This window comes from Cariama cristata, unplaced genomic scaffold (genome assembly GCF_000690535.1).
Source record: "Cariama cristata isolate BGI_N322 unplaced genomic scaffold, ASM69053v1 scaffold22887, whole genome shotgun sequence".
NCBI classification, from domain to species: domain Eukaryota; kingdom Metazoa; phylum Chordata; class Aves; order Cariamiformes; family Cariamidae; genus Cariama; species Cariama cristata.
Genome location: NW_009627424.1, coordinates 1 through 21772, shown reverse-complemented (window position 1 = coordinate 21772; position 21772 = coordinate 1). Strand labels below are relative to the sequence as shown.

The window sequence follows — 21772 nt, the reverse complement described above, 5'->3', positions numbered from 1 at the left end:
AGAAAGAGGGTGGATTTAAAATCCTAAAGCTCCACAACTGCTTTAGGCTAACACTAAAACTCAATTTTACTTTCACAATCTTACAGAACCCAAGTACTTTAACTCTAAACATTTCCCACTCTGGCTTATGTGCAAGAACAACTGCTACTGGCCCCCTGGAAAAAAAAAAAAAAAAACAACAAACATTTGTTGCAAACACATTTTGATCCTTATCTGTTAAATACAACAGGTAAGATCTTAACTAGACAAAAAGCAACAGCCTTCAAATCTGTATTTAAATCATGGTGAAGTTTGTGTTTCAAAATGCATTGCTCAACTAACCTACAACATTAGAGAAAATACCTAGAAAGCCCACACTTTCCAGCTCAAATTCACTTGAACATAAATGCAGCAAGTGCAAACTCATGGTGGTACAACAGCTGCCAAGCCTAAAATGCAGGCTACTGGTCTTTGATGAAAGTGGGATCAAGAAAGCACAAAATATAAGGAAGCAGAAACACGAGCCACCTTCTGTCACGTTGCTGAAAGTAGCTGATGAACTGAGGCAATTCTGTTTGCAGGTTAAAAGTACGAGGCAACCATCTTGGCCCATCTGGTCCTCCAGCTCGCCTAGAAATGGATGCCAGGCAGTCTTTGACAGTCAGAAGGTTCTCACATGGAAACTGATTCAGCATCACCTCAGGCCTTTCCTCACTTAGCTTCCTACAAAACAGAGAAGTTTTTGGGTGAAGAAGGAAGGTTGAGGCGGCCTTTGGGAACACAGGTTTTATAACAAAAAAAGAATTTGTATTATCAGGGTAACAATTGCAACCTATAATCTTTGAAGTGTGAGAAGTTGTAGAGGATGTCTGCTTCTCCCTCATTGTCTGTGAATACAAACCGGGGATGTGTCAGGTTGTTGAGGACTTGCTGAATGTCTGTGAAAACCCTAGAACAAGAAAAAGGCATATGAAAAACATCAGTTTGGTTTCTGAAACTGATCAATTCATGCTTGAACAGAAAAAAGTTCTAAGCTTGGCTTTCTACAAGAATTATGCTTTACCAATACACACTATTTAAGACAATCTCTTCTTAATCCACAGAAACATTTTAAATTGAAGTGGGACAGATTTAAAATAAAAAAAAAGTATTTTGAGACAGAAATCTCAAAGATAGTTTAGCTCCTACAACTTCACAAAAATAGCAATTCAGAAGACAATGACTAAGTCCCTGACAGAGAAACACTAACATGAATTCACTATTCTACATGAAATGTCCCTGAGTGAGAGAGACCTTGTAAATGCCTTCGTGTTGGAAGAGCTCTAAAAATCAACCTGTTGTCATCCATGAGAAAGAAATTCATAGGAAATCTTGTCAGTTTAAATCAGTAGCTTCAGAAGACTATTTTCATTTGTTCAGAACTTCACACACAAGAGACATTTCCAAACCATCAAAACATATGAAAGTATGTGCATTACATATATGCAGGAAGTACACACAACTTTGAGGTTTAATACAAATCCCCTCCCAGATCCATTAAAAAACCCCACACGCCAAAATCCAACCAAACCCAATACACATTATAGAACATAACGAAGAATGATGCAAGGTGTTGCACATCTTAGGAAATTCCCCTCTCAAATAAAACCAGTGACTTGGCTATCTGACATACTAAAACAAGCAGATAGCAATATAGGTCATTTTGAAGATTTTGCAGCTTAAAGTGAGGTCACAATTCAGAATTCAGCATGACTCAAAAAGCAAGACTGACATAGAAAACAGTTCTCATGGTAAGGGAACGTTTAAACAGACTACACAACTGCTAATTTTTTCCATGAGAAACCACTATATTCTTCCTCCTCTCCAGACCTATTCTTATCTTTCCTCTCCTCCTCTGCTACTAACCAATTGGAAGATATATTCCCCTGAGATAGACTTCTCTGAAATGATAAGCTGTAAAAATACCCCAGTCATAGTGGGAAGTTTAGTCTTTTTCAAGAAAAGTACGTAAGATGTGTTGCATAACTCTATGTGTGACATACTACAATGGTTATACTAGTTATGCTGGAGTCTAAGACTAAGAGAGATGACTTCATTGTAGATGAAGAGAGTCAGCCTGGCATCTCTGTTGAAAGAAGTCACCAATCTTTCCCTTCTGTTGCAACAGAGCAAAGTTAGTATCTTCATACAGGTCCACTAGCATTTCTTTCTGCAATATGTGGCTTCTTGGCTTCTCCTTGTTAAGACTGCACACTAGGGAAAAGTACAATACCAAATTTGATGTACTGGATCCAGTACAAGTTCCACCAAACCCATGTCATATACAAGCCATCCAAATATCCACTGGTTTGGAGCAACTTTTACTCCCTGCTGATGCAAAAGGGAATCAAAGTGGTGACCTGAAGATAAAAGGCCTTATAATGCTGTAACAAAGTCTTGAAGCATTCAACATCCCAACACAAATATGCACACATGCAACACAAGAAATACTGGAATTTAAGTTCCTCATACAGTCCCAGCTCAGTCCCTTACAAACACACCCTACAAGTTAACGGTCTACAAAGACACTAGTCCTGTGTAGCTGGATCCAAACCTAGCTAATAGGTCTTAGTAGGAACAGGATCATCAGACCTACACAATGGACTTATTCTGCTTGTTAAATCCATTCAATAAATGGGAGCAGCAATAGTTCTGTTTTTTTCTTTTTTCCCTTCTTGTGATTAAGCCACTTTAGCACGGTATGGAAACATTTTGCCAACATATTCGACAATTTTTCGTGGCAGAGTGCTGTAATGCTGGCATTCAGGATTCCTGGCTTCCACTCCAGGCTATGTGAGTGGTATCTGGTTTCCAGCTCAGGAAAAAGAGTAAAAGTAACAGAGCAAGTATAGAGTTTGGTACACTCATTCTGAAAAGTACTGTGGTTAGATTAAACTTGTATAATGTTATGTACTTGGAGTATAGCCACAGTTAGAGTTGGACTGAGGCTGTACAATCATTTGGTTAGTTATCTGCAAAACCAGTCCAGTTACAGTTGCATTCTCCAGGACGTACGTGAAACCTTGGTTCAAAATTAGTGTTGCACTGGAGCTACGAAGAGTCACAGATAGGACTCCTTTGTCTATGAACTACCAGAGACCTTGAATGCACTTACAGGTAAAGTTCAAAAAAAGGTTTTTACTGAAATTAGTGGAAGTAACTCAGCGGGGGATCTTTGGGAGTCAAAAGAGTACAGCTTCCCTCCCCTCCAGTTGCAGCTACGGCAAATACCTTTGAAACCAAAACCTCTGGTTCACCAACTGATGGTTCTCACAATTCTTCCAGCTAGGGTAACAATGAGGCTGAACTATAACCTAAGGTGTTAAAACAGATTAATCAGTGCTTAAGGCCAAACAAAAACATAACCCTGTGGCAAACTCCTTACTCCAGTCAGAAAGAGGAAATGGTATGAAAAATGCTGCCGTAACAAAGGCCTGAGGCCAAGGCATTTGGCCTTACACAGCATGGAAGGAGACCTGGAGAGCCTGGTAACATCTGGCAACTCCAATAAATCTTATTCCACATCAGTCCCTACACATCATTTAATCAGTCAAGAGGTTCCCCATTCCCTTTTTATTCTGTGTTTCCAAATACATCATTTAGTAATAAACTCTCACTGCTGGCTGGGGACCAGCTACTTTTCTCAGCTGAAGAGCAGGGTATTCTTTACACAAATTGGGGATTCAGCTGAGAGGTGGGTCACCTCCTCTTGCACATCCAAAAACCCATCTCCCCTCAGTGTTAATTCACTTCAGTGCTCTACGTAAGCTCTACATCATGCAGAAATACAAGTAGTGGCTTAAAGAAAGATTCTGGTACTCTTTTACCCCCAGTTAAGTATTAAAAACAAAGAACTCCCTTCCTGAAAAACTAATACTTCTCTTTCAAAAATTTCTCACTAAAACACTGAGCTGCCTTTATAGATACACAGAAAATAGTGGTATCTTCTATAATATACAGTTAAAGACCATCAGAAAGACCCCGTTTTTTTTTTTTTCTCCTCCAGTAGCTTCTAGCTACACACAAGATTTCAGAGGTGCTACTCACATTAATAGTAAAAAGTCTGCTTTCTTAATCTTGAAGTCCTGCTAAGAAATTCATGTGCCAAGCACTCTGGATTATGTATCTTAAGACTTGCTTATAGAAGACAAATATGCAGCACAAGAGAAACAGGGGAGCTCAATCTATCTTTGCTAAGTGCAGGAAGACCACTGAAATAAGCTGATGGAGGTTACGATTACAGGGAAGATAAGGCCATTCCACTCATTCCAAATTTTTAAGTTACTCTGTTCTATATGCAACCCTCTTACCATGAAAAAGTCTTGGGACAGTCAAAGGCTCTGGAAGGCAGATGATTTAGTTTTGAGAATGAAGATTTCATAGAAACACCATATAAAATTAACGTATTTCACTGCCAACACTTATCACTAAGTTTAGTGGTCAGATTCCCTTAGGTACTTTAGTATATCCAGTATGAATGCATACATTTGGAAAAAATCAAACCTCTGCACTGAAGAACACAGACTGGAAGGGCAGGTACCTGAAAACTACTGAGCGATTCCTTTGTTGTTATCTAAGGAGCATGTAGGATCTTCTATTGTATTCCCTTGTTTTTAGTTAAATAAGTTGGTACACATTCCAATGTCTACTCTGGTAATACACATCCACACATAAAGATACAGACAGACAAGAAATACACCAAGTCCCATTCTGTGTTTGACAGATGACAGAACCTCTACACTGCAATACTATGGTATTAGCCAACCTATTTTTGACCTTTCATGCCAGTATCAATGACACACTGAACTAATGAAGCCAGCTAACCGCACCTCCTGAATAATTTCCCCCCCGCCCCTCCTTGTCATACAGAAGTCCTGGTAGTGGTGCTATAAAGTCTGGGATTAAAGATGATATTATTCAGTGGAACTGTGCAAATAAGATAAAACATGTTAGGTGTCATTTTATTTACTTAAAGCATTTAAACCTAAGAAGCAGTTATTAGAATCAACTCCCAAACCACAGAGCTGACAAGACTGATCAAAACAGAGAGTTGTTGTTTTCTCGTAACAGCTCTTTGGGCACCTTTAAAAAAAATTGACTGAGCTAGCTCAAGAGAAACATGAAAGAGCAGATCAAGAGAAAGAGAGATGATCAAACCCAACACAAACTGGAAGGACTTATCATATGAATTTTGTCTTTGAAACACTGAGTTCTTTTATCCACCTTTTTTCCAAGCCAGCAATCAGCACAGCTGAATAGAACAATCTCCCTAGGGCAGCAGTTACTATTAATGTTATAAGACCTACCTGAACCTGTAATTTTGCTATATCAAACTACATGTACTTGCTGCCCTGCTTTTCAGGATTCAGGTTAAACATTTATTTCATCTTCCCATTCTCTGTCTTAGTTCTGCTTGCAAACACGATGACTAAGAATTTGTTCCAGGTTCTAAACTTTGCAGCCTCATGCATTTAATTTCTTCCAAATCCCCTAGAACAGTTGCAATACACAAGGCAGAGCATACACATTTAACAGGCTGCACATATCTACCCAGATTCACACATTCCCATCTGCCTGTCCATGGTAGCCACCTTAAAACCTTTAGAGCTTTGAAAGAGACCAAGAGCACTGGAAGAGTGCAGCTCCCACTAGGCCCTCTGGACTCTTGAGATGCTATCCTGCTCCTGGAAAAACTTCAGTAGATGAAATTCAGAACACAAGAAGGACCTCCTGGCCTCCTGCAAAGGCCAAGCTGCTCCCTTTCTCCTCTCCAGACAGGAACTGGATAAATAGAGGAAAACCCTCAGGAGTACATGAACAGAGAGTTGATGACATTCCTTAGAAGCAGGGCAGGAAGGATTTGGCATATGTTTCCCTGCTCCTTCCCTCCCTGCCTCCCTGATGTCAATGCCATTCACCTGAAATATGAGATGCAAAATAAAGAGGTAGCAGTGAAAAATAAGTTGACACTTGCCAGCATCCTCACTGTTTCTTTCCATCTCTAATAGAGTGCCACTACCTTTGACTCCCTTATATGAAATAGAGGCAAGTACACTAGATGTAAAAACAGTTTTTGCTTATCTTCAGAGTCTTGTCACCAGGCATTTCAACTGCATAATGAGATCTAGACTATCACTGAGCAAGTTAACAAATGCCTCTCAACTCAAAGTGACTTTGATTTTTGACCCCGTGTCAGACTACAAAACCCCTGGAGTGCAACTCACAGCACATGCTATGTAATAGTACATTTTTCCTGGAATAAAACTAGAAATAGGGCATTCTAGTCATGCTCACAAAAATCCCTTATCTTTGCAATGTTCTTCCAGCTTTCTTCTGAAATAGTTTCACACCATACGCTCCATTTTTGTAGCAAGGCACACATCCAATTTAAAACACTCCAGGTTTTGACAAGATTCCTGTTTGGCAATCTCATCTGAAGAAGGGGAATACTCTACTACATTCAGACAGCAAGAGAAGCACGTGTACCCCTATGGACATAGATGCTATAATGCAGAAGAGAAGTTCTAGTCTTTCTTACATACTTTAGTCATACTCCTTAGTGAAAACAGTGTTACAACAATATGCAACTTTTCCTTCACCCAGAAGGTGGCACTTATCTAAATTTATTTTTAGAAATTCTGTAAGTGACAATCCATTTACTCTGAAGAATCCAACAAGAGCATCTAGTAAGTCAGAATCTTAAGCAATTGGCTACATATAAACACACCTTCAATTTGCCTCTACTGTTCAAAACTGGAAGAGGTTGTTCAGCCTCAGTACACTGCAATTATTATACTTAACCTTGGTAAGAAAGCATTTTGTTTGCAGATACGTACTTGAAAACTTTGTCTTTGTCATAAACTGGTGGGTTTATCGCTACAGGCAGTTTTTCCTTGTTTTCTGCTAAAATAGCCTAAAAAGCAAAAAAAAACCGAACCACACAAAAAGTTAATACTAGGCAGAATAAATAAGCAGTGTTAGGTCAAACTCCACAATATTCAGTGTATATAAACAGCAGCTTAGACCAAACTGAATTTTAAAGCATGCCTAATCAGCTTTACAAAAGAAGTGGTTGAAAAACAACATAATCTTTAAGGTGAAGCTACAGGTAAAATATTCTGCATGACTGTTCATCCAAGTGTTTTATTAGCAATAGCCTGTTGAAGTGTTCTTAAATTGTAAACTTTTACAGATCTTTTTGTGCAATTCTTTATCTTCATATAAGTATCTAAATACATGTATACATTGTATTTGTAGTCACAGTAAAAATGACAGTCCATCTGCATCGGTCTGCTGTCTTCAGTGCAAATGAATTCCACCAAAGCTGCATTTTGAGAACTATATTATGTTGTGTAATACGCTGCTCAAAAAAAAAAATAAATCAGTACAAGAGCAGAGGCAGAAGGGAATCAGAGGTGAGAGGCTATTCATACAAAAGGAACAAGAAATATGGCTTCAAGACCAGGGCTTATCAACACTGTGGAAGCACCCTAAGAAATTCCTGTTTCTCCTAAGCATTAAACAAAATACCAAATCACAGATGATCATATGCAGTAAGACAAGTTATTGTATTTCCAACAAAATGGAAGATTGACCATTAGCCATGACGCTATATTACAGGTATCTAAAAAAAATTATATGAGGCTGGAAACCAATTCTGCTCCTGTAAAAGTGAGCAAAAGGCTTTTTGCAGTCTTCAGCAGTAAACATGCTTGAAAAACTCACTCCATCTTTTACAACATCTCTGACTGATAAAAGGGAATACACGTTTGGACCATTGCTGATAGCTTGCCAAAGCAAGTAGCTCACAAACTCTAGGATGGGAGAAATGAAAGTAGCTGCAATTCTGCAACAACTCCCCAAGTTCCACCTGCTGCGGGCTGTCCTCATAAATTGCAGTGGTGAAACGTCTGCCCAGCCATAGACGTACCTCTACCTTTAAGGGAATTCCCTATAGGGAATACAATCACACATAACTGGAAAGGTTAAACAAAACCATAATCATAATCAAAGATCTTAGACACCACCTTCTAAAATAGACTGTACAGTACAAATACAAAATAATTCTTGCAGTCACCTAAGAATAGGAAGGGAGCCTGTACTTTTAAGAGGAGAAGACTACAACTCTCAGAACAGTACCAGAGGATTCACTACTGTCTTTTCTGCAACTCAAATGCAGGGAGCTGTTGCAGAACAGCAATGACTGTAGTGTCCTCAAGAGACACTTCTTCCATCTCAGACACTTCATTAGAGGCCTTCTCCCCTGACACTGGTTTCTGCCATTATTGTCCAGTCACTACCCATTTAAGTTACAGCCTTTGTGCTCTGTGTTGGAGACCAGAATTAGGTAACATAACAAAACACAGGTAAAAGTTAAGCCACAACATTGCTGTAACAACTCTGTGATTCTTTTAAATAGAACACCAAATACTTCAGGTGTATTTAAAGAAAGATTAGAATAATAAATATAGCATCTTTAGCTATAGTAAAAATCAACAACATGGCCCATTTAACAAAAAATTATTTGCACATAGCAGTAAAGCAGTTGCAGAAATTGTACAGTGATAGCAGCAAATGATTTTGAAATGGTATGACTTGCATAAATATTTAGAAACATTTTCACACAATTGTATTTCCCTGTAGAACTGCTAGCTCACATATTAATGCTGTAAACAGATCTCTGAAGTTGTCTGCACTTTTTTGTGCATGCAGCTCTGCTTACGTGAAATTAAGGCAATCAGAAGTGTCTCTTTCTAGCCACCTCACTTCCAGTGTTTAAGGATGTGCTATGCCCTAAGCTATTCCTCACTGGTCTGTCACCAGTTAAGACTTTAATCTACAGCTAAACATTCTAGAGTAAAACAAAGCTCCGTTGGTTGGTTCCAGCATCAGTATTTTGCTGTCATCTCTTCTCAATAGCTGAGTGGCAGAGATACAGTAAAGAAAAAAAAAAAAGATACTTTTGAGAAGATGTTTTTAAGCCGGGGTGGTAAAGGAAGATACTGTTTGCCCATTTGCCACACACAGTTCTTTAATGTGACTTGATCATACCAACACAAAATTAAAACACATGCAAAAAATCGCCTTATCTGCAATCTAGGCACTTTTGCCAAGAGAACACCTGTAAGACATGAACTATAGGTCCACTGTTGTTCCTTATCTGTAGATGCAAAGTACATCTATCCCTCTTCCAAAAATGCAAAACCCCAACAAACCAATCTGACTTAGGTTACAAGACAGCCTAGCTATTTTGAATGTATACCTTTATTTGGCAGAAGCAGTTTAACTTCATTTCTGACTACATATTATTAATATCAAGCTAGATCCAGCATTTTCTACCTATCCTCTGTCACAAGAGACAGATAGTTGGGGTACAGATTCATCTTTAGAATGCTGTTATGTTAGAATGAATGCTGTTAGTGGCCAGTACAGCATTCTCATAAGCATCAGGTTTCTTAATTTTTCTTAAAAAGGAATCTCAGGTAGGCTTGTTTCATGAAAAGGAGATTCCAAACAACATTAATTTCACATCCTTGAAATATCACAAACCTTTAGTAGAAAGGAGAGCTCAAAACAAAACAGACAAGTACTTTATAACAGTGTCATCAAATTAAAGATGTCTCTGCTCCAATATTTGATGGGTCTAAACCACAACATTAAATGAGTAACCAGGCTGAAAAATGTAATCACTCCCAAAATACTACAACAAATCTTTCTGTAATTCAAGACTGACCAGAAGTGCTACAATAATAAATCCAATCAATAAGCCTATTAGACAATGTATCAAATACTTTGAAGTATTAAGGAAGACAGGTACCTCATATGAAGTATCTCATAGCATGTTTATAAAAAAGTTCTAAAATACTGCAGCAACATATTACAACTCATTTGCGTTGCTTCAGCTTTTAAACAGTTAAATATTACATGTAAGACATTTCTTGTCTCACCATGCTTTCTTTGAAAATTTTTTTTTATTTAATAGCTATACTCTGAATCAATCTTTAAGCCTAAAAAGAAGCAAAATCAAGAACTTTTGCAATATTTTTTAGACATTGTCTCTTCTCAGAGATAAAATATGAGATTAACTTCTTAAAATTATACCTGGTAATGCTCATCTGACGGCTCTGGCGTAAAACAGTTGACATCCAACACTTCAGTAGGCACCCAAGGTAACAAAACACAGTTTCTGATCAAGCGATCTGTTTCCCCATAAGCATAATCACGGGTCACTTCGTCTGCAGCAAAAGAAGAATCGTTAGGCACTGCCTTTCATTTTCCACTGAAAATCTTCCTCATGGCATATCACACAAATTACAGTTGAACAGTTAATAATACCACAACTTTTGTTATTTAAATGTAAAATTAGAGATAATTAAAGAACTACATTAAAAAGGGTATTATTTAGGATGCAAAAATTAGTCTGAAACCACCTGATTTATGTCAGTTTAATCAGACAGCTGGACATTTATCTCCTCCACATGATGGGGGCACAAGGTGGTCCCCAACCAAGATTACAGGAGTAAATTGTTGGCCTGGCATCTCCCAACTTTCAGTACTTGACTTTCTGACTCAAAGCTACAAACATAGACTTTTAAGGAAATTTTTAAAAATTCTTAGATGACTGAATCAGTATTTGCACTAAGACAGTGATGCAAGATTTAAGTTCTCTGTCAATAAAACATGAGCAACATTTTTGGACTGATACAGGCCTCTGTGACATAAGTTATGGAAATATCAGGCAGAGAACTTTTAAATTTGATAGCATTACAAATATGCAGTCATTTTGGTCTTGAAATATTTGTTCCACTGTGACGTGCTCAATGATTTTTAAGAATATGGCCCATCTTCTATTGCAAGCGTTAAAAAACCCCAAAACCTCAGACAGACACTTACCACCAGTTTCAAGGTCTCTCAAAGGCCAGAGAAGAGTGTAAGCAATTTGTTGAGGCATATAAAACAGAGGTGCTGTTGCAAAACTGGGCTGATCTGAATGCTGAATGCGTGATCCAAATTCATCCATAATGTACCAGACGGGAACCTTCTCTTCTGCAGTCTGTACGATTAAAGAGAGCGAGACATCCTGTACATATCAATTGCTAGAAAAGCACCGCGAGACAGAAGGCGCTGGCACCACTCCCTACACCATTTCTGTTTCCTACTCAAGATTGTGAGCAGGTGCTAGGTACAGAGTAACACTCTTATCCCTGCAACTCTGAGGCTAAGCCAGCTTGCCATCCAGCCGCTGCTGGCAACAGCCTGTTCCCATCTGAACCACACAGTCGCATCCTCTTTCTTATGCTACTGCTATTGCCTACCAGACCCACTTCCCCTGTACCAAACTAGCTACTTCAAGGAGCTAAATCAGCAGAAGGCTGTTTGGTAGAACTAGTTTGCCTTCAGTTTCCATCAGAATCAGTTTACTAAACAGAGCTTGAAGTTTACAGCTTAAAAGTGAAGGAGAGCAGAACTGCCTCCTGCAACAACAGTTGGCTGTGAGTGTTGAGGTTGCATCAAAGCACCCGTTCCTGCAACACTTGCCATGATAAAATCCTGAATGAATAAACTTTAAATTGCTTGGTAGACCTACTGTTGTGTTTTTACAGAGGCAGAAATAGAACACAGAGATTAGACTTGAGATAGTCAAGCAGCTCAGTGCCAGAAAGGGGAACAGAAGACAAGTTCAACTACAGGTTGAATTAACTGTCTACCAGGAAATCACTTCTCAAGTGGTAACACAGATAATTCCACCTGACTCACAAGCCATTCATGACAACAAGATGGGAAACAAAGACAAAGGGTAGAAAGATTGAGAGAGACTGTTCAGATCTCCCTTTTATTTAAAGAAAAAGCAGTCACAATGAATCCCTTTCTCAGGGATTTTTCAGGACTTATAATACTGTAAGCTAAGCTGATACCTTAACAGACAAAGACAACCACTCCAGAGACAACCTCAAGTCCCTGAGCTAACAGATGCAGGTTCATCATGCTCACACTGCTCAGGGTTAGCCCTGCCCATTCTGCATAGGGCTCGGCCCAAAGAATTCACCTTTTTCCTCTTTAATCCAAAAAACTCACAGTAGCCTAGCAGCTACATCGCAGACTCTACAAAAGGGTTTTTAACTGAATCCTGAGGGTTGTATTCCCTCAGAAATGGCATGTATGCATTTGAAGGTGTTTGAATGCTCAAGACGTGCTGGTGTAGCGCTGAACGACAATATAGGGCAGAGGGACCAAACCTGGTGTGGTCTTATCCACACTGTCTAAAAGTGGCAACCCTTGGAGTAAGCTATGCCTTAGTTAGGCTCCATCTTGAAGCTAGCTGGTTCTTACTTGAGGGTGAGCTAACATTTACACAGTATGTACAATCACTTGCAAACACAAACCGGGAAGTTAAGTTATTTGACAGTGTAGATATATCCCTGGTATGTAAAGCACTCTATACAGGTGAGGAAAACTGCTAGCATAGCTGAGACACACTTTTACGTGAGACAGTCGATTCAGGAGAAGTTCTTTCCTTCACTATGGGAAAGTCTGAGTAAAACCCACATAAAAAACCCCACATAACAAACAAACAGATGTCCCCCTTCTAGCCCCCTTCTTTCGCAGCAGGCTCTTCCCCTCTCTATAAAAGCCCCCTCAAAGTTCTCATCAGAAAGCTAGTAGCAAGCTGCTGTGCATTTTAGCCCTATGTGGTATTTGCTCTCCTTCCAAATAGGAGTTTATACGGAAATGCCTGTAAAGGACCTTTTTTTAATTGAACATGTATCTTTGTTAGTAGCCATATACTGGAATGTCTTCACTCAGGATTGCTCAGAACTTTTTAGCAACCTCATTAGGCTTTAGAGACTTACTCCTTGAGAAAGCTGGTAGGTCTGATTGTATTTCCACATTTCGTGCAACACTTGCTGAACACTGCCCTCATCTGGGATCTCTCCGTGAAAGTCGATTCCCATGAGACTGGCCATCCTGTGCAGTAAACCGGGTACGTGAAGCAGTTGCTGGCGGGCATGTTCAACACGGTACGTCCAGGCATGGTCGATGAGGAAAATGCTTAAAGAGAATTTTGCTGTCATTACAACGGCATATTTTTACACGTATATAGCCAAATACTGTGTCAATAAAAGCTACGTTTCCTTGTAGGTAGTTTGATAACCAAGTCCTCTCTCACTCCCAAAGTCACTCCCAGACTACACATGGTGACACTACAGGTTAGGAACAACTTCCCAGCAGAAACTTACACTCTGGTTTTGTTCTGGAAAGCTTATTGTGCATTAGTTAGTATTTCCATGAAAATGAGAAGCAAACATAGTGTTTGCTCAGTTTGTAAGCCTAGTTCCCTTTAAAGACAAGTTTCTTCCCTTTTGATCGTTATTAACTCCACTGCATCAACCTGATATTCTCGCCTGAAGAAGGAAAACAATACATTATTTTGCAAAAGTATTTGAGGACCTTGTTAGCCATGAGCTCTGTGACATCTACTGTCATCTGTAAAACATCAAAAGCCTGTATTTGCTATTAAAAAAAGGATTAAGTTTTTTTTTTAATTGTTTCTCTTTGGGGTTTTAAGGTGTTCCTCCCCCTCAAGTCTTTTTACAAAAAATGTATTGTTTTAAAAGAATTATCAATCTAACCCAAACCAAAATCATACACAACTGGCACAACTTCTTTTGACAAGTTTAACCCTTGTTTAGGCTGCATGATTTTTACACAAAACACATAGTTATTCAAATAGAAGGGTTCTCCACATTTTGGTTATATCCTTTTACTGAACCAAGTCAGAGAAAAATCTGAATTCTACTTGTTAAAAAAACCCAATCAAACCACACAACAACCTCCCCCTCCAAACAAAACCACCTGACCACCCATATTTCAGAAAGTTAAAAACATGTCAGCTGTCATGTACAACAATTATTGTATCTCAGATGCCACATAAAGAAGAAACCTCATTTAATTTTAAAATTAAAGACTCCAGAGAATGCTAAGGTCAAGCTCTTTTGAAATGTTGGCAAATAGGCGTGTTGGTGTTCTGTTCCTACATTCACACACATCTGAATGCTGCAAGGAAGCCCAAGATTATCACAGGAGCTGTTTTGAACTTTACAATTTAAGTGTGTTCTCAGATTTAGAAAGGCAATGACTTAGGTTAACACAAGCATGTAAAGGCAGATGCTTATGCTCCATGTTGTTTTTATTCATCAAGGTTAAATTTAGATTTTTAGACTTCACATGTTTACCTGAGACCTAAAAAGTATGAAAGTTCTGGCAAAAGAAGTTTTATAGAACTGAGCAGAATTGTGTTTAGATCTCAAGCAGAGACGACTTCATCTCACTGCTATTTACTAATATATGACAGCCTGTTCTATGTTTGAAATCAATAAGAACACAAAAAAGCTGTGTTGTAACATTACGTTGTTTCTTATGCAACTTTTTTCTAGTTTTATAGCTGCATACTAGTCTCATATTCATGACAGATAAGCTGATTCTGAAGCAAGCCAACAGTAACTTGATATATTCAATATGCAACCACACAATCACACTCTTGAATTATATTTTAGCCAGCTGGAGGAAATTTAATAGTCCATGGATCATTACTTTGAAGCTGCTCAGTATCTCCTTAGCCCGAGATCTGTGAAGGTCACAATTACATCTTCTGGTTTTTTTGCAAGGACATACAGTCTTGCAGATACAAAGTTTTAGTTTATTTCTGCAGAATTCATTTCAAGGTTGCCTCTTCCCTATTTTCTCCTTCAGTTTACTAAAACCAATTCCTGAGCATCTTCCTGCATGATTTAAAAAGTAACATTGTTAAGATACTTGCACTGGCTAAGTACCCTTTGCAAGATTGCCTCATAGCATGCATCTTTCCTCAAAGAGGCAGCTATATCTTATGGTAAGAAAAGAGGATTTCTGAACAGGATCAGACAAGTTTTAAAGCAAACTGCCCATATAATTTTAGGGTCTAAGACTACTTAAAGACTGAACACTAGTTCTGAAAACACTACTCACCTATTGGGATCGGAGGCTTGAAGCCCATTCTCATTCGTTACGATAACTTTGAAACAAGGTTCATTTCCAGGATTTGGTTTCTTTTTAAATTCTTCTTCCATTTCTTCATCACCTTCTTCCTCCTCATCCACCTCTTCTATTTGCATTATCCCGAAGTAGTCACCAGCATCAAATAGCTAAGATGGAAAGTGCACAAAATATTAAGCAGTTGGTTGAGGCAGTACCCTGATATGCAAAATGCAACACTGAAAGATACTTGTAGACAATTCTGGCCTGCAATCCGATAAAAACTGGCATTTTTAACTTTAACGGATAAATGAACAACAGTATTTATTCCTTCACATTTGAGAGCTGTTTGTTTGGGAAGTTTCTTTAGTTAATATTAGCAGGAAGCTTTGTTGGTTTCTTTGGTACCAATAGGTCTACTGATGATCATCTATTAGCTTAACTCCCCATAAAGAATTTTAGAAGCTGAGTATTTTTGCTCAACTTTGCTAAAATCAATTTAAGATCTGCAAAACCAGGTGTTACCCAGGCTCCACAACCATACTAAAGTATCATAAGGTCCCTGAAGAAAAAGAGCTTTTACCAATCAAGCTCTGAACCAGTTAAGAAATCTCAGCATGTTTCCCCCTCTCTTCTTTCACTAAACAAGGAACTGCCAGCGCTTTCTCACCTCCGGATGAGTTGGGTGATTTCTTATACTGCTGCAAGTTAAGGTCTATACACTTACCTCTACTAACATGCTGAAAAGGGTTTGTTTACATTCTTGCCTACTCTGGTCATAACACCTTAATCTAGACCCACATAAATTAAGTAAGTCACTACACAAGTTTCCCTTCTGCCCAAGATCTTGCCAAATAGCGGGCTTGTATATCTTTTGCAGAACCAAGACTCTGCTGACAACTTCCGTGATTTCAAAGCAAAAGTATGCCTTTAAGAAGGAAAAAAAAAAAAAAGTGCAAAGCCTCAGAAGACTTTTGCTAAGTCACTCACACACCACATAACGAACCAGGCAGGAACAGACAAATCATTTGCCTCAATCTAATCTCACTATAAACTAGCAGGGAGGGAGAAAGCCCTGGAAGTATGACGTCTAGAGTTACCGGTTTAACATGCCAAGTGCAGGTACACCTAGCCTCTGATGCCATATTATTAGAAGTCATTACTTCTAGACATTGACAACTTATTAGCTGTAAAATCCCGGTGGCAGCAACAAGCTTTTATTTGCTCAAGGGAGTGTTCCTTCAGGATAACTATTCCTGCTAAGCCCCAACAGGAGGGTGAGGAAATCAACTCCACATTTGTAAAGCAAGGCCACCTAGACAAAGCAGATAGCTGCCCAAAAACAGCAAGCAAGGGAGGAAGGAAGCAGGGAAACAACACCTACTTCAGATCTTAAGCCACAGCATAGGATCATAGACCAGATCCAAGCAGAGAAGTGCCTGAAATTCCCTTCTGAGGAACATGGGACGGTATTTTCCTTTGGACTGGCGAGTGGAAAAAGAAGATGCCAACAATATGTTGGCTAACTCCACATACACTCTTTTCTTAGAGTAAAAAAAAAATCACTTTGCAAACAACCTCACTGGAGACTAAAAATACACCTCTTTTTAAAAAAAATCAGAAACTGACTTAGTATCTTCCACTTCAGCAGGCATCAAAATAGCTAGCAGTTCTAATTTATTTCTAGCTTTCCAGTTTCACTGGAAGAGGATAACATTACTCAATAGTAAACAATATCACAACCTCTTGCTGTTGTAACAGTAGCCACCAACGTTTCTTTAAGTCCTTGCTCTGTTGCCTGTAAAATTCATAGTCATTCATGTAACTGCAGGCAGGTCCCAGCAAAAGGAAGAGCCCTTCCTTGTGTGGCCATCAGTGGTTCTCACAATTTATTTTCATCAGGTTTGCTCCCAGCCGGATCAGCTCCCTGACCTGGTTCATTGCACAAGTGCTAATCCCAGCTCACAGCAGGCAGCAAAAAAGCGCACCAGGGCACGCACGTTCCACTCCGCCCTGAAGTGACACTTCGCTGCTCCTGCTGCTGGATCCAGAGCTGCCCTCATCAAGCTCATTAGGTAGCTGAAGAAACTGCAGCTAAGTGACTGGCAGGCATTACAAAATTAAAACTGCAAGTGTGATTCACTGGAGTCCACTTGACACCTGGTACAGTATGGCACTACGTATGCTTTCTACACTTGAGTTTGTCATAAGGAGTTTGACGGAGTGGGGATATGAGGTGCCAGCTGCTGACTGGGAGACTAGCCTTCACTCCCCATAGGCTCCACCCATTTACCAAACAGCCATGATGAATGTTAGTATAAGTTCTTCTACAACTAAGGGAAGCAGCCAGCTTTATATTTTATTAAGTACCACCTCAAGACTTAAAAATGAAGGGACTCCAAATCCCCTAAGCCAAAGTTTTGATCTGTCCCTCCAATACAGCATCAGCCACATGAAACTGTAGCAGTTGCGTTTAGCAAAAAATCTCCACTTTTAATACCTTTTCAGCAGTCATGCTTAATGAAAAACTCGTTCTAGAGAATTTATAACCTTGAAAAAGTGAATTAGGTGTATTCCTCATCTGAAGCAATTCACACTTCCTGGAGCAGCAGCTCAAGACCATCTTAATCAGTGGATTTTTGTGAGGTTTTTGTTGATTTTTAAATTCGTAATTGATAATACAAAGAGTTCAGTAGCGAACTGATCGGTTTAGCAGCACCACCTCATCAGCAGTGTGGACACAGTCTGTTGAGTGGGTGGATGACACTACTGTCCTCCTCTCTTCCTCCCTCCCTTTGAGGGAGTCCATCACACTGTGAACCTACTAATGCAGCAGCTCCATTAAAGGAATCCTAAGCAAAAAATAGCTGGATAAGCTCATGATACCAATTTGAAGAGTATAACCTTTTGCTTGAAGCAGGATAGGGAAAACTCACATGAAGTACTCCACCAGAGTAAGTAATAATCTCTAGAAGACAGCACAGGGATAGTAACGCATTTCCGTGGCACAACTATTTGCAAGAAAAACATGCTTGGGCAAAATCACTCCCTCTTCATACTCAGGTGCAGTTCCAACCTAACAAACTTAATGAATCAGAGAATGTGATAACAAATCAGGCACATGCCATGACAATTACCATGCACAGGCATCTTCCACAAATTCCTTTCAGGCACATTGCAAACTGCTTTGAAGGCCATAGGTAGCCTCTAAGCAACAGGCTTGCCCTCCCCTGCTCTGGAAAATAAAGTCTAGTAGTATTGATCATGCTGCATTCCTTCCAGTAATTAATTAAAAGCCTCTAACCAGGATGAAACTCTAAGCAGCTGTTTGCCAGCAACATCTCAGGGCCACAAAAATCTTGCTGCAACACAGAGAAGCCTGCCACATAACTTAGCATATGGCTGAAACAGAAAAAAAGTTTATTTATAAAATTAGATGCAGGCACTGAATTTCCCAGGCTTATAACCAGACTATACATGGTTTCTCCAGTAACATAAGAAACAACCACTATATTGGAAATAGAATTTTAGAGTTTATAGTAAATTATTACACATGCATATGTTTTGGTTTTCAAGTTTCTGCCAGAAACTTAACACAGAAAAGTCTGCCTCTCAACAGACACTAAATGCAAAATGCAAAATAAAGAAATAAAAGCAGGTTTATCGATCTAGCAGATATACTGTGTTTTGAACAAGCAATCCAATTTAATTCATGGTTACATAATGCTCTCAGAAGGAAACCTGCTCCAGCAGATCTCAAGGTAAATGAAAAGAAAATCCTCCACTTCTCTCGCAGGCTTTAGTGTACACAGAGGAGGGCACTCTGTATATGTTGAAGCACGTGCGTCTGTTGGAAAACAGTTGCCTGGGCTGGGTTCTAGAGGTACTGATGTAAGACAGATTTTTATCTGTATTATGGATGCAATTTTCCAAGTTCTATGCTAGAAAGTTTTAATCCTTGCAGCAGGTTAGAACAAATGAAAAATTCCTCCCACGTTCACACATGAAACAAGAAAACTCATCCTATGCTCCATATTGCACCGATTCCCCCCAGTTATTCTTTATTACTTAGACTTCCAAAACATTTTCACCTTTTCCCTTCATCTCCTTTGCTTTGTTTACTGCTGCTCCTCCAGCCACTCCACATGGTCCAGTTCTAAGTAAGGTACTGTAGCTCTATCTCTACCTCTTCAAGAGCTCATCCCAGTCTACAGCACTCCTCACAGTAATTTTCCCTGGACAATCCAGTCTTCTCCATATCCTTCTGCCCTTCTTCTGGATAAAACCCAGAAGCTGCAACAGTAGAGACAAGCACCATCATTAGCCTAATTTATCTTTCTAAGCACATTGAAATCATTCTGTCTGTCTCTCCACACACACTGTAACAGTACAAAAAAAGCATGCTCAGCCACCGCTGCAAGCAAAACGTAACACAAGGAGCAGCCTGCCACCTTAGGGCATATGCTTTCTTCACCCTGCCTTTCGCCATCCTAGCCTCTGTAAAAAGATCAGGACCATGGCTGTTCTCTCACTCTATTGTCTTACCTTCTAAATGTCACACCCCCACAACAAAGTTCGTAACATGCAAGGATTTCAGCCACAGAACACAAGTCTTAAGCCTGTGTTATGTCACAGCACAATTCCAAAGTTTGCCAGCTATGTCCAGCTTCGTAATACTGGCATATGGCAATGCAACAGCTTGCAACTTTGGGTTTCCTTACCGGCTGTATACTGCCTTCTATTTCACCCTGTTCCAGCACATCCTTTCTCATACCTTCCTATTTAAGCAGAGCAGTAGATATTCCCTGCTCCAAGTCGTTTGCACGTATGCTTGTTGAGAGAGGTATAATACAACAGTAAGTTTGTGACAGCACATGCTTGAGTTAATGTAGATTTATCTTCTCTGTAATACACACGTATTCCTGTTATTAGCAGTACCAGACACACAACAGTCAGAAAGCAGCAGGAACATACTCAGACTTTTCCTAACTGTATGTGCTATAAACACCCAGATTATATCATGACTTGCTATGCTTCCTTCCTGTCCCAACTTTGAAGTTGGGATGGGGAAAAGAAGCGTTTAAGTAATTGGAAATTAGTTTACTTGTACATAGGTGTTAAACCACAGTCCCATCTCTCCTTCCCCACTGTCCTATACTTTCTGTTCAACCTTCTCATGCCATCTTGCTTGTTTCTCCACTGCTCATCATGGCCTCTGGCACCCCACTGCTAGCTCACTTCTCTCCCCATACTTTGAGGTTCCCCAGATCTCTTTCTCTCCCCAGGACTGCAAGTTCACCTGATTCTTATTTCCTTCTCCTGGTAGACTCCTCCAGACTCCCTGGAGCACTTTGAAGTCTCCAGACAACTAGTTTTGGGTTGTGTCTCTTTCCTGCCTCAGTTCCTTGCTCCTTTACTCCAACAAGTCTCACGCAGCTTTCCTCAGCACTGAGGCTGGCTGTGTACGTGCAAAGCAGAAAAAAAAAAAATGTCTAAATTCAGCTTGTGTCTTTACTAGCTCTTTGTCCAAAATGACTCCTTTTCTCAACCTTTTTTCTCTTCCCTTTCTCATTACAAAGCTCCAGGGAGCAGGCAGACAGTCGCTAAAAACATGAATGAAAAGGGATTCTCCATCCTGGAGCATGTCTGTGCCTCCACACTCCCTTTAGTTCAGGGCCAGGTCCAGAGACTCCTGGTGTCAGGTTCAGCTGAAAGATACCCAGGTCCTGCAAAGAGATGGTCTGTATGCTGCCTGAGCAGGACTACAACAGGGGAACTCAACAAGGGTCACAAAGGGCAATGTCCCCAAATTTATGTCATTGCATCTATGAGTGGCAATTTTATAAAGGCTTACAACTTGCTCAAAACGTGGTCTGATGAAAAGTCATACAACACCATTGCCCTGAGATGCTCTACAAAGTGGTCCTTGCACTGTTATTGTTTTAACCATTGCCAGAACACTCTTATACCACCATCCCCATCCTCTGAAAGAGCTGAACAGCTTTTACTCGGATCAGGAATAAATGGACAAACGAACCAGCTGAAAACACTCCCAGAAAACAGCTGGAGACAGGTAACTCATGCGTACACAAGATGAGCTGACTGATTTAGCTCTGCACGGTTATAAATGACTGAGGACAGGGTAGACCAGTGCAGAAGTGAAGAGAACTGGGAAAAAGAAAAAAAAAAAAAGCAGGTAAAAGCCAACCCAAACCATAATGCATTAACACATGACAACGTCCTGACTTCAATACTACTATTGTTGCTTTTCTAAATTCCTCGTTGGCAAAAAGGGCTGAAGGCTTTAGGACATACCACTTGTCTCCGATACTGGATCTCCAGTTACCAGGATCCCCAAACGCTTTCAAGCCTTATGCTGACAACAATAAGACGAAATCAGATACGCACGACACATCTCATCTCTTTTACCGAAGCTGCAGCTTGGGACCGTAACACAACCGACACGAAGCTTTTCCCACGCGCCGCTGCGGAGCGACCTCTGGACTCTCTCCTTCACCGCGGCTGGGAAAGGGGAGCCCGCTGCCCAGAGCCTGCCCCCACGCCCCCCTCGCCGCCGCCGGGCGGAGGGGGCTGCTTCACGCCCAGCAGGGTCGCCCAGCAGGGCAAGGGAGGAGGGAGCCCCCCGCGCCCTGCCAGTCTCCTCACGGAAGGAAACCCTTTCGGCGGGAAACACCGCGCGGGGCCGGGGACAGGGGGGACCCCACGGTCCCGCGCGGTGTTT

The 21772-nt window shown here is 40.2% G+C and overlaps 1 protein-coding gene across 1 annotated transcript in view; it reads right to left on the bottom strand.

The window, feature by feature from the left end:
- The window catches only part of TTLL12 (tubulin tyrosine ligase-like family, member 12), a 23634-nt gene extending 8438 nt beyond the window's left edge, over positions 1-15196 (bottom strand). The window contains exons 1-7 of the mRNA XM_009704445.1: positions 15025-15196; positions 12870-13068; positions 10912-11071; positions 10120-10253; positions 6855-6931; positions 812-928; positions 508-702 (exon numbers count right to left, since the gene is read on the bottom strand). Coding sequence (XP_009702747.1) covers positions 508-702; positions 812-928; positions 6855-6931; positions 10120-10253; positions 10912-11071; positions 12870-13068; positions 15025-15170 — 1028 coding nt within the window. The 5' untranslated portion in view covers positions 15171-15196. The remainder of the gene's footprint in view (positions 1-507; positions 703-811; positions 929-6854; positions 6932-10119; positions 10254-10911; positions 11072-12869; positions 13069-15024) is intronic.
- Between the last annotated feature and the right edge of the window lie 6576 nt (positions 15197-21772).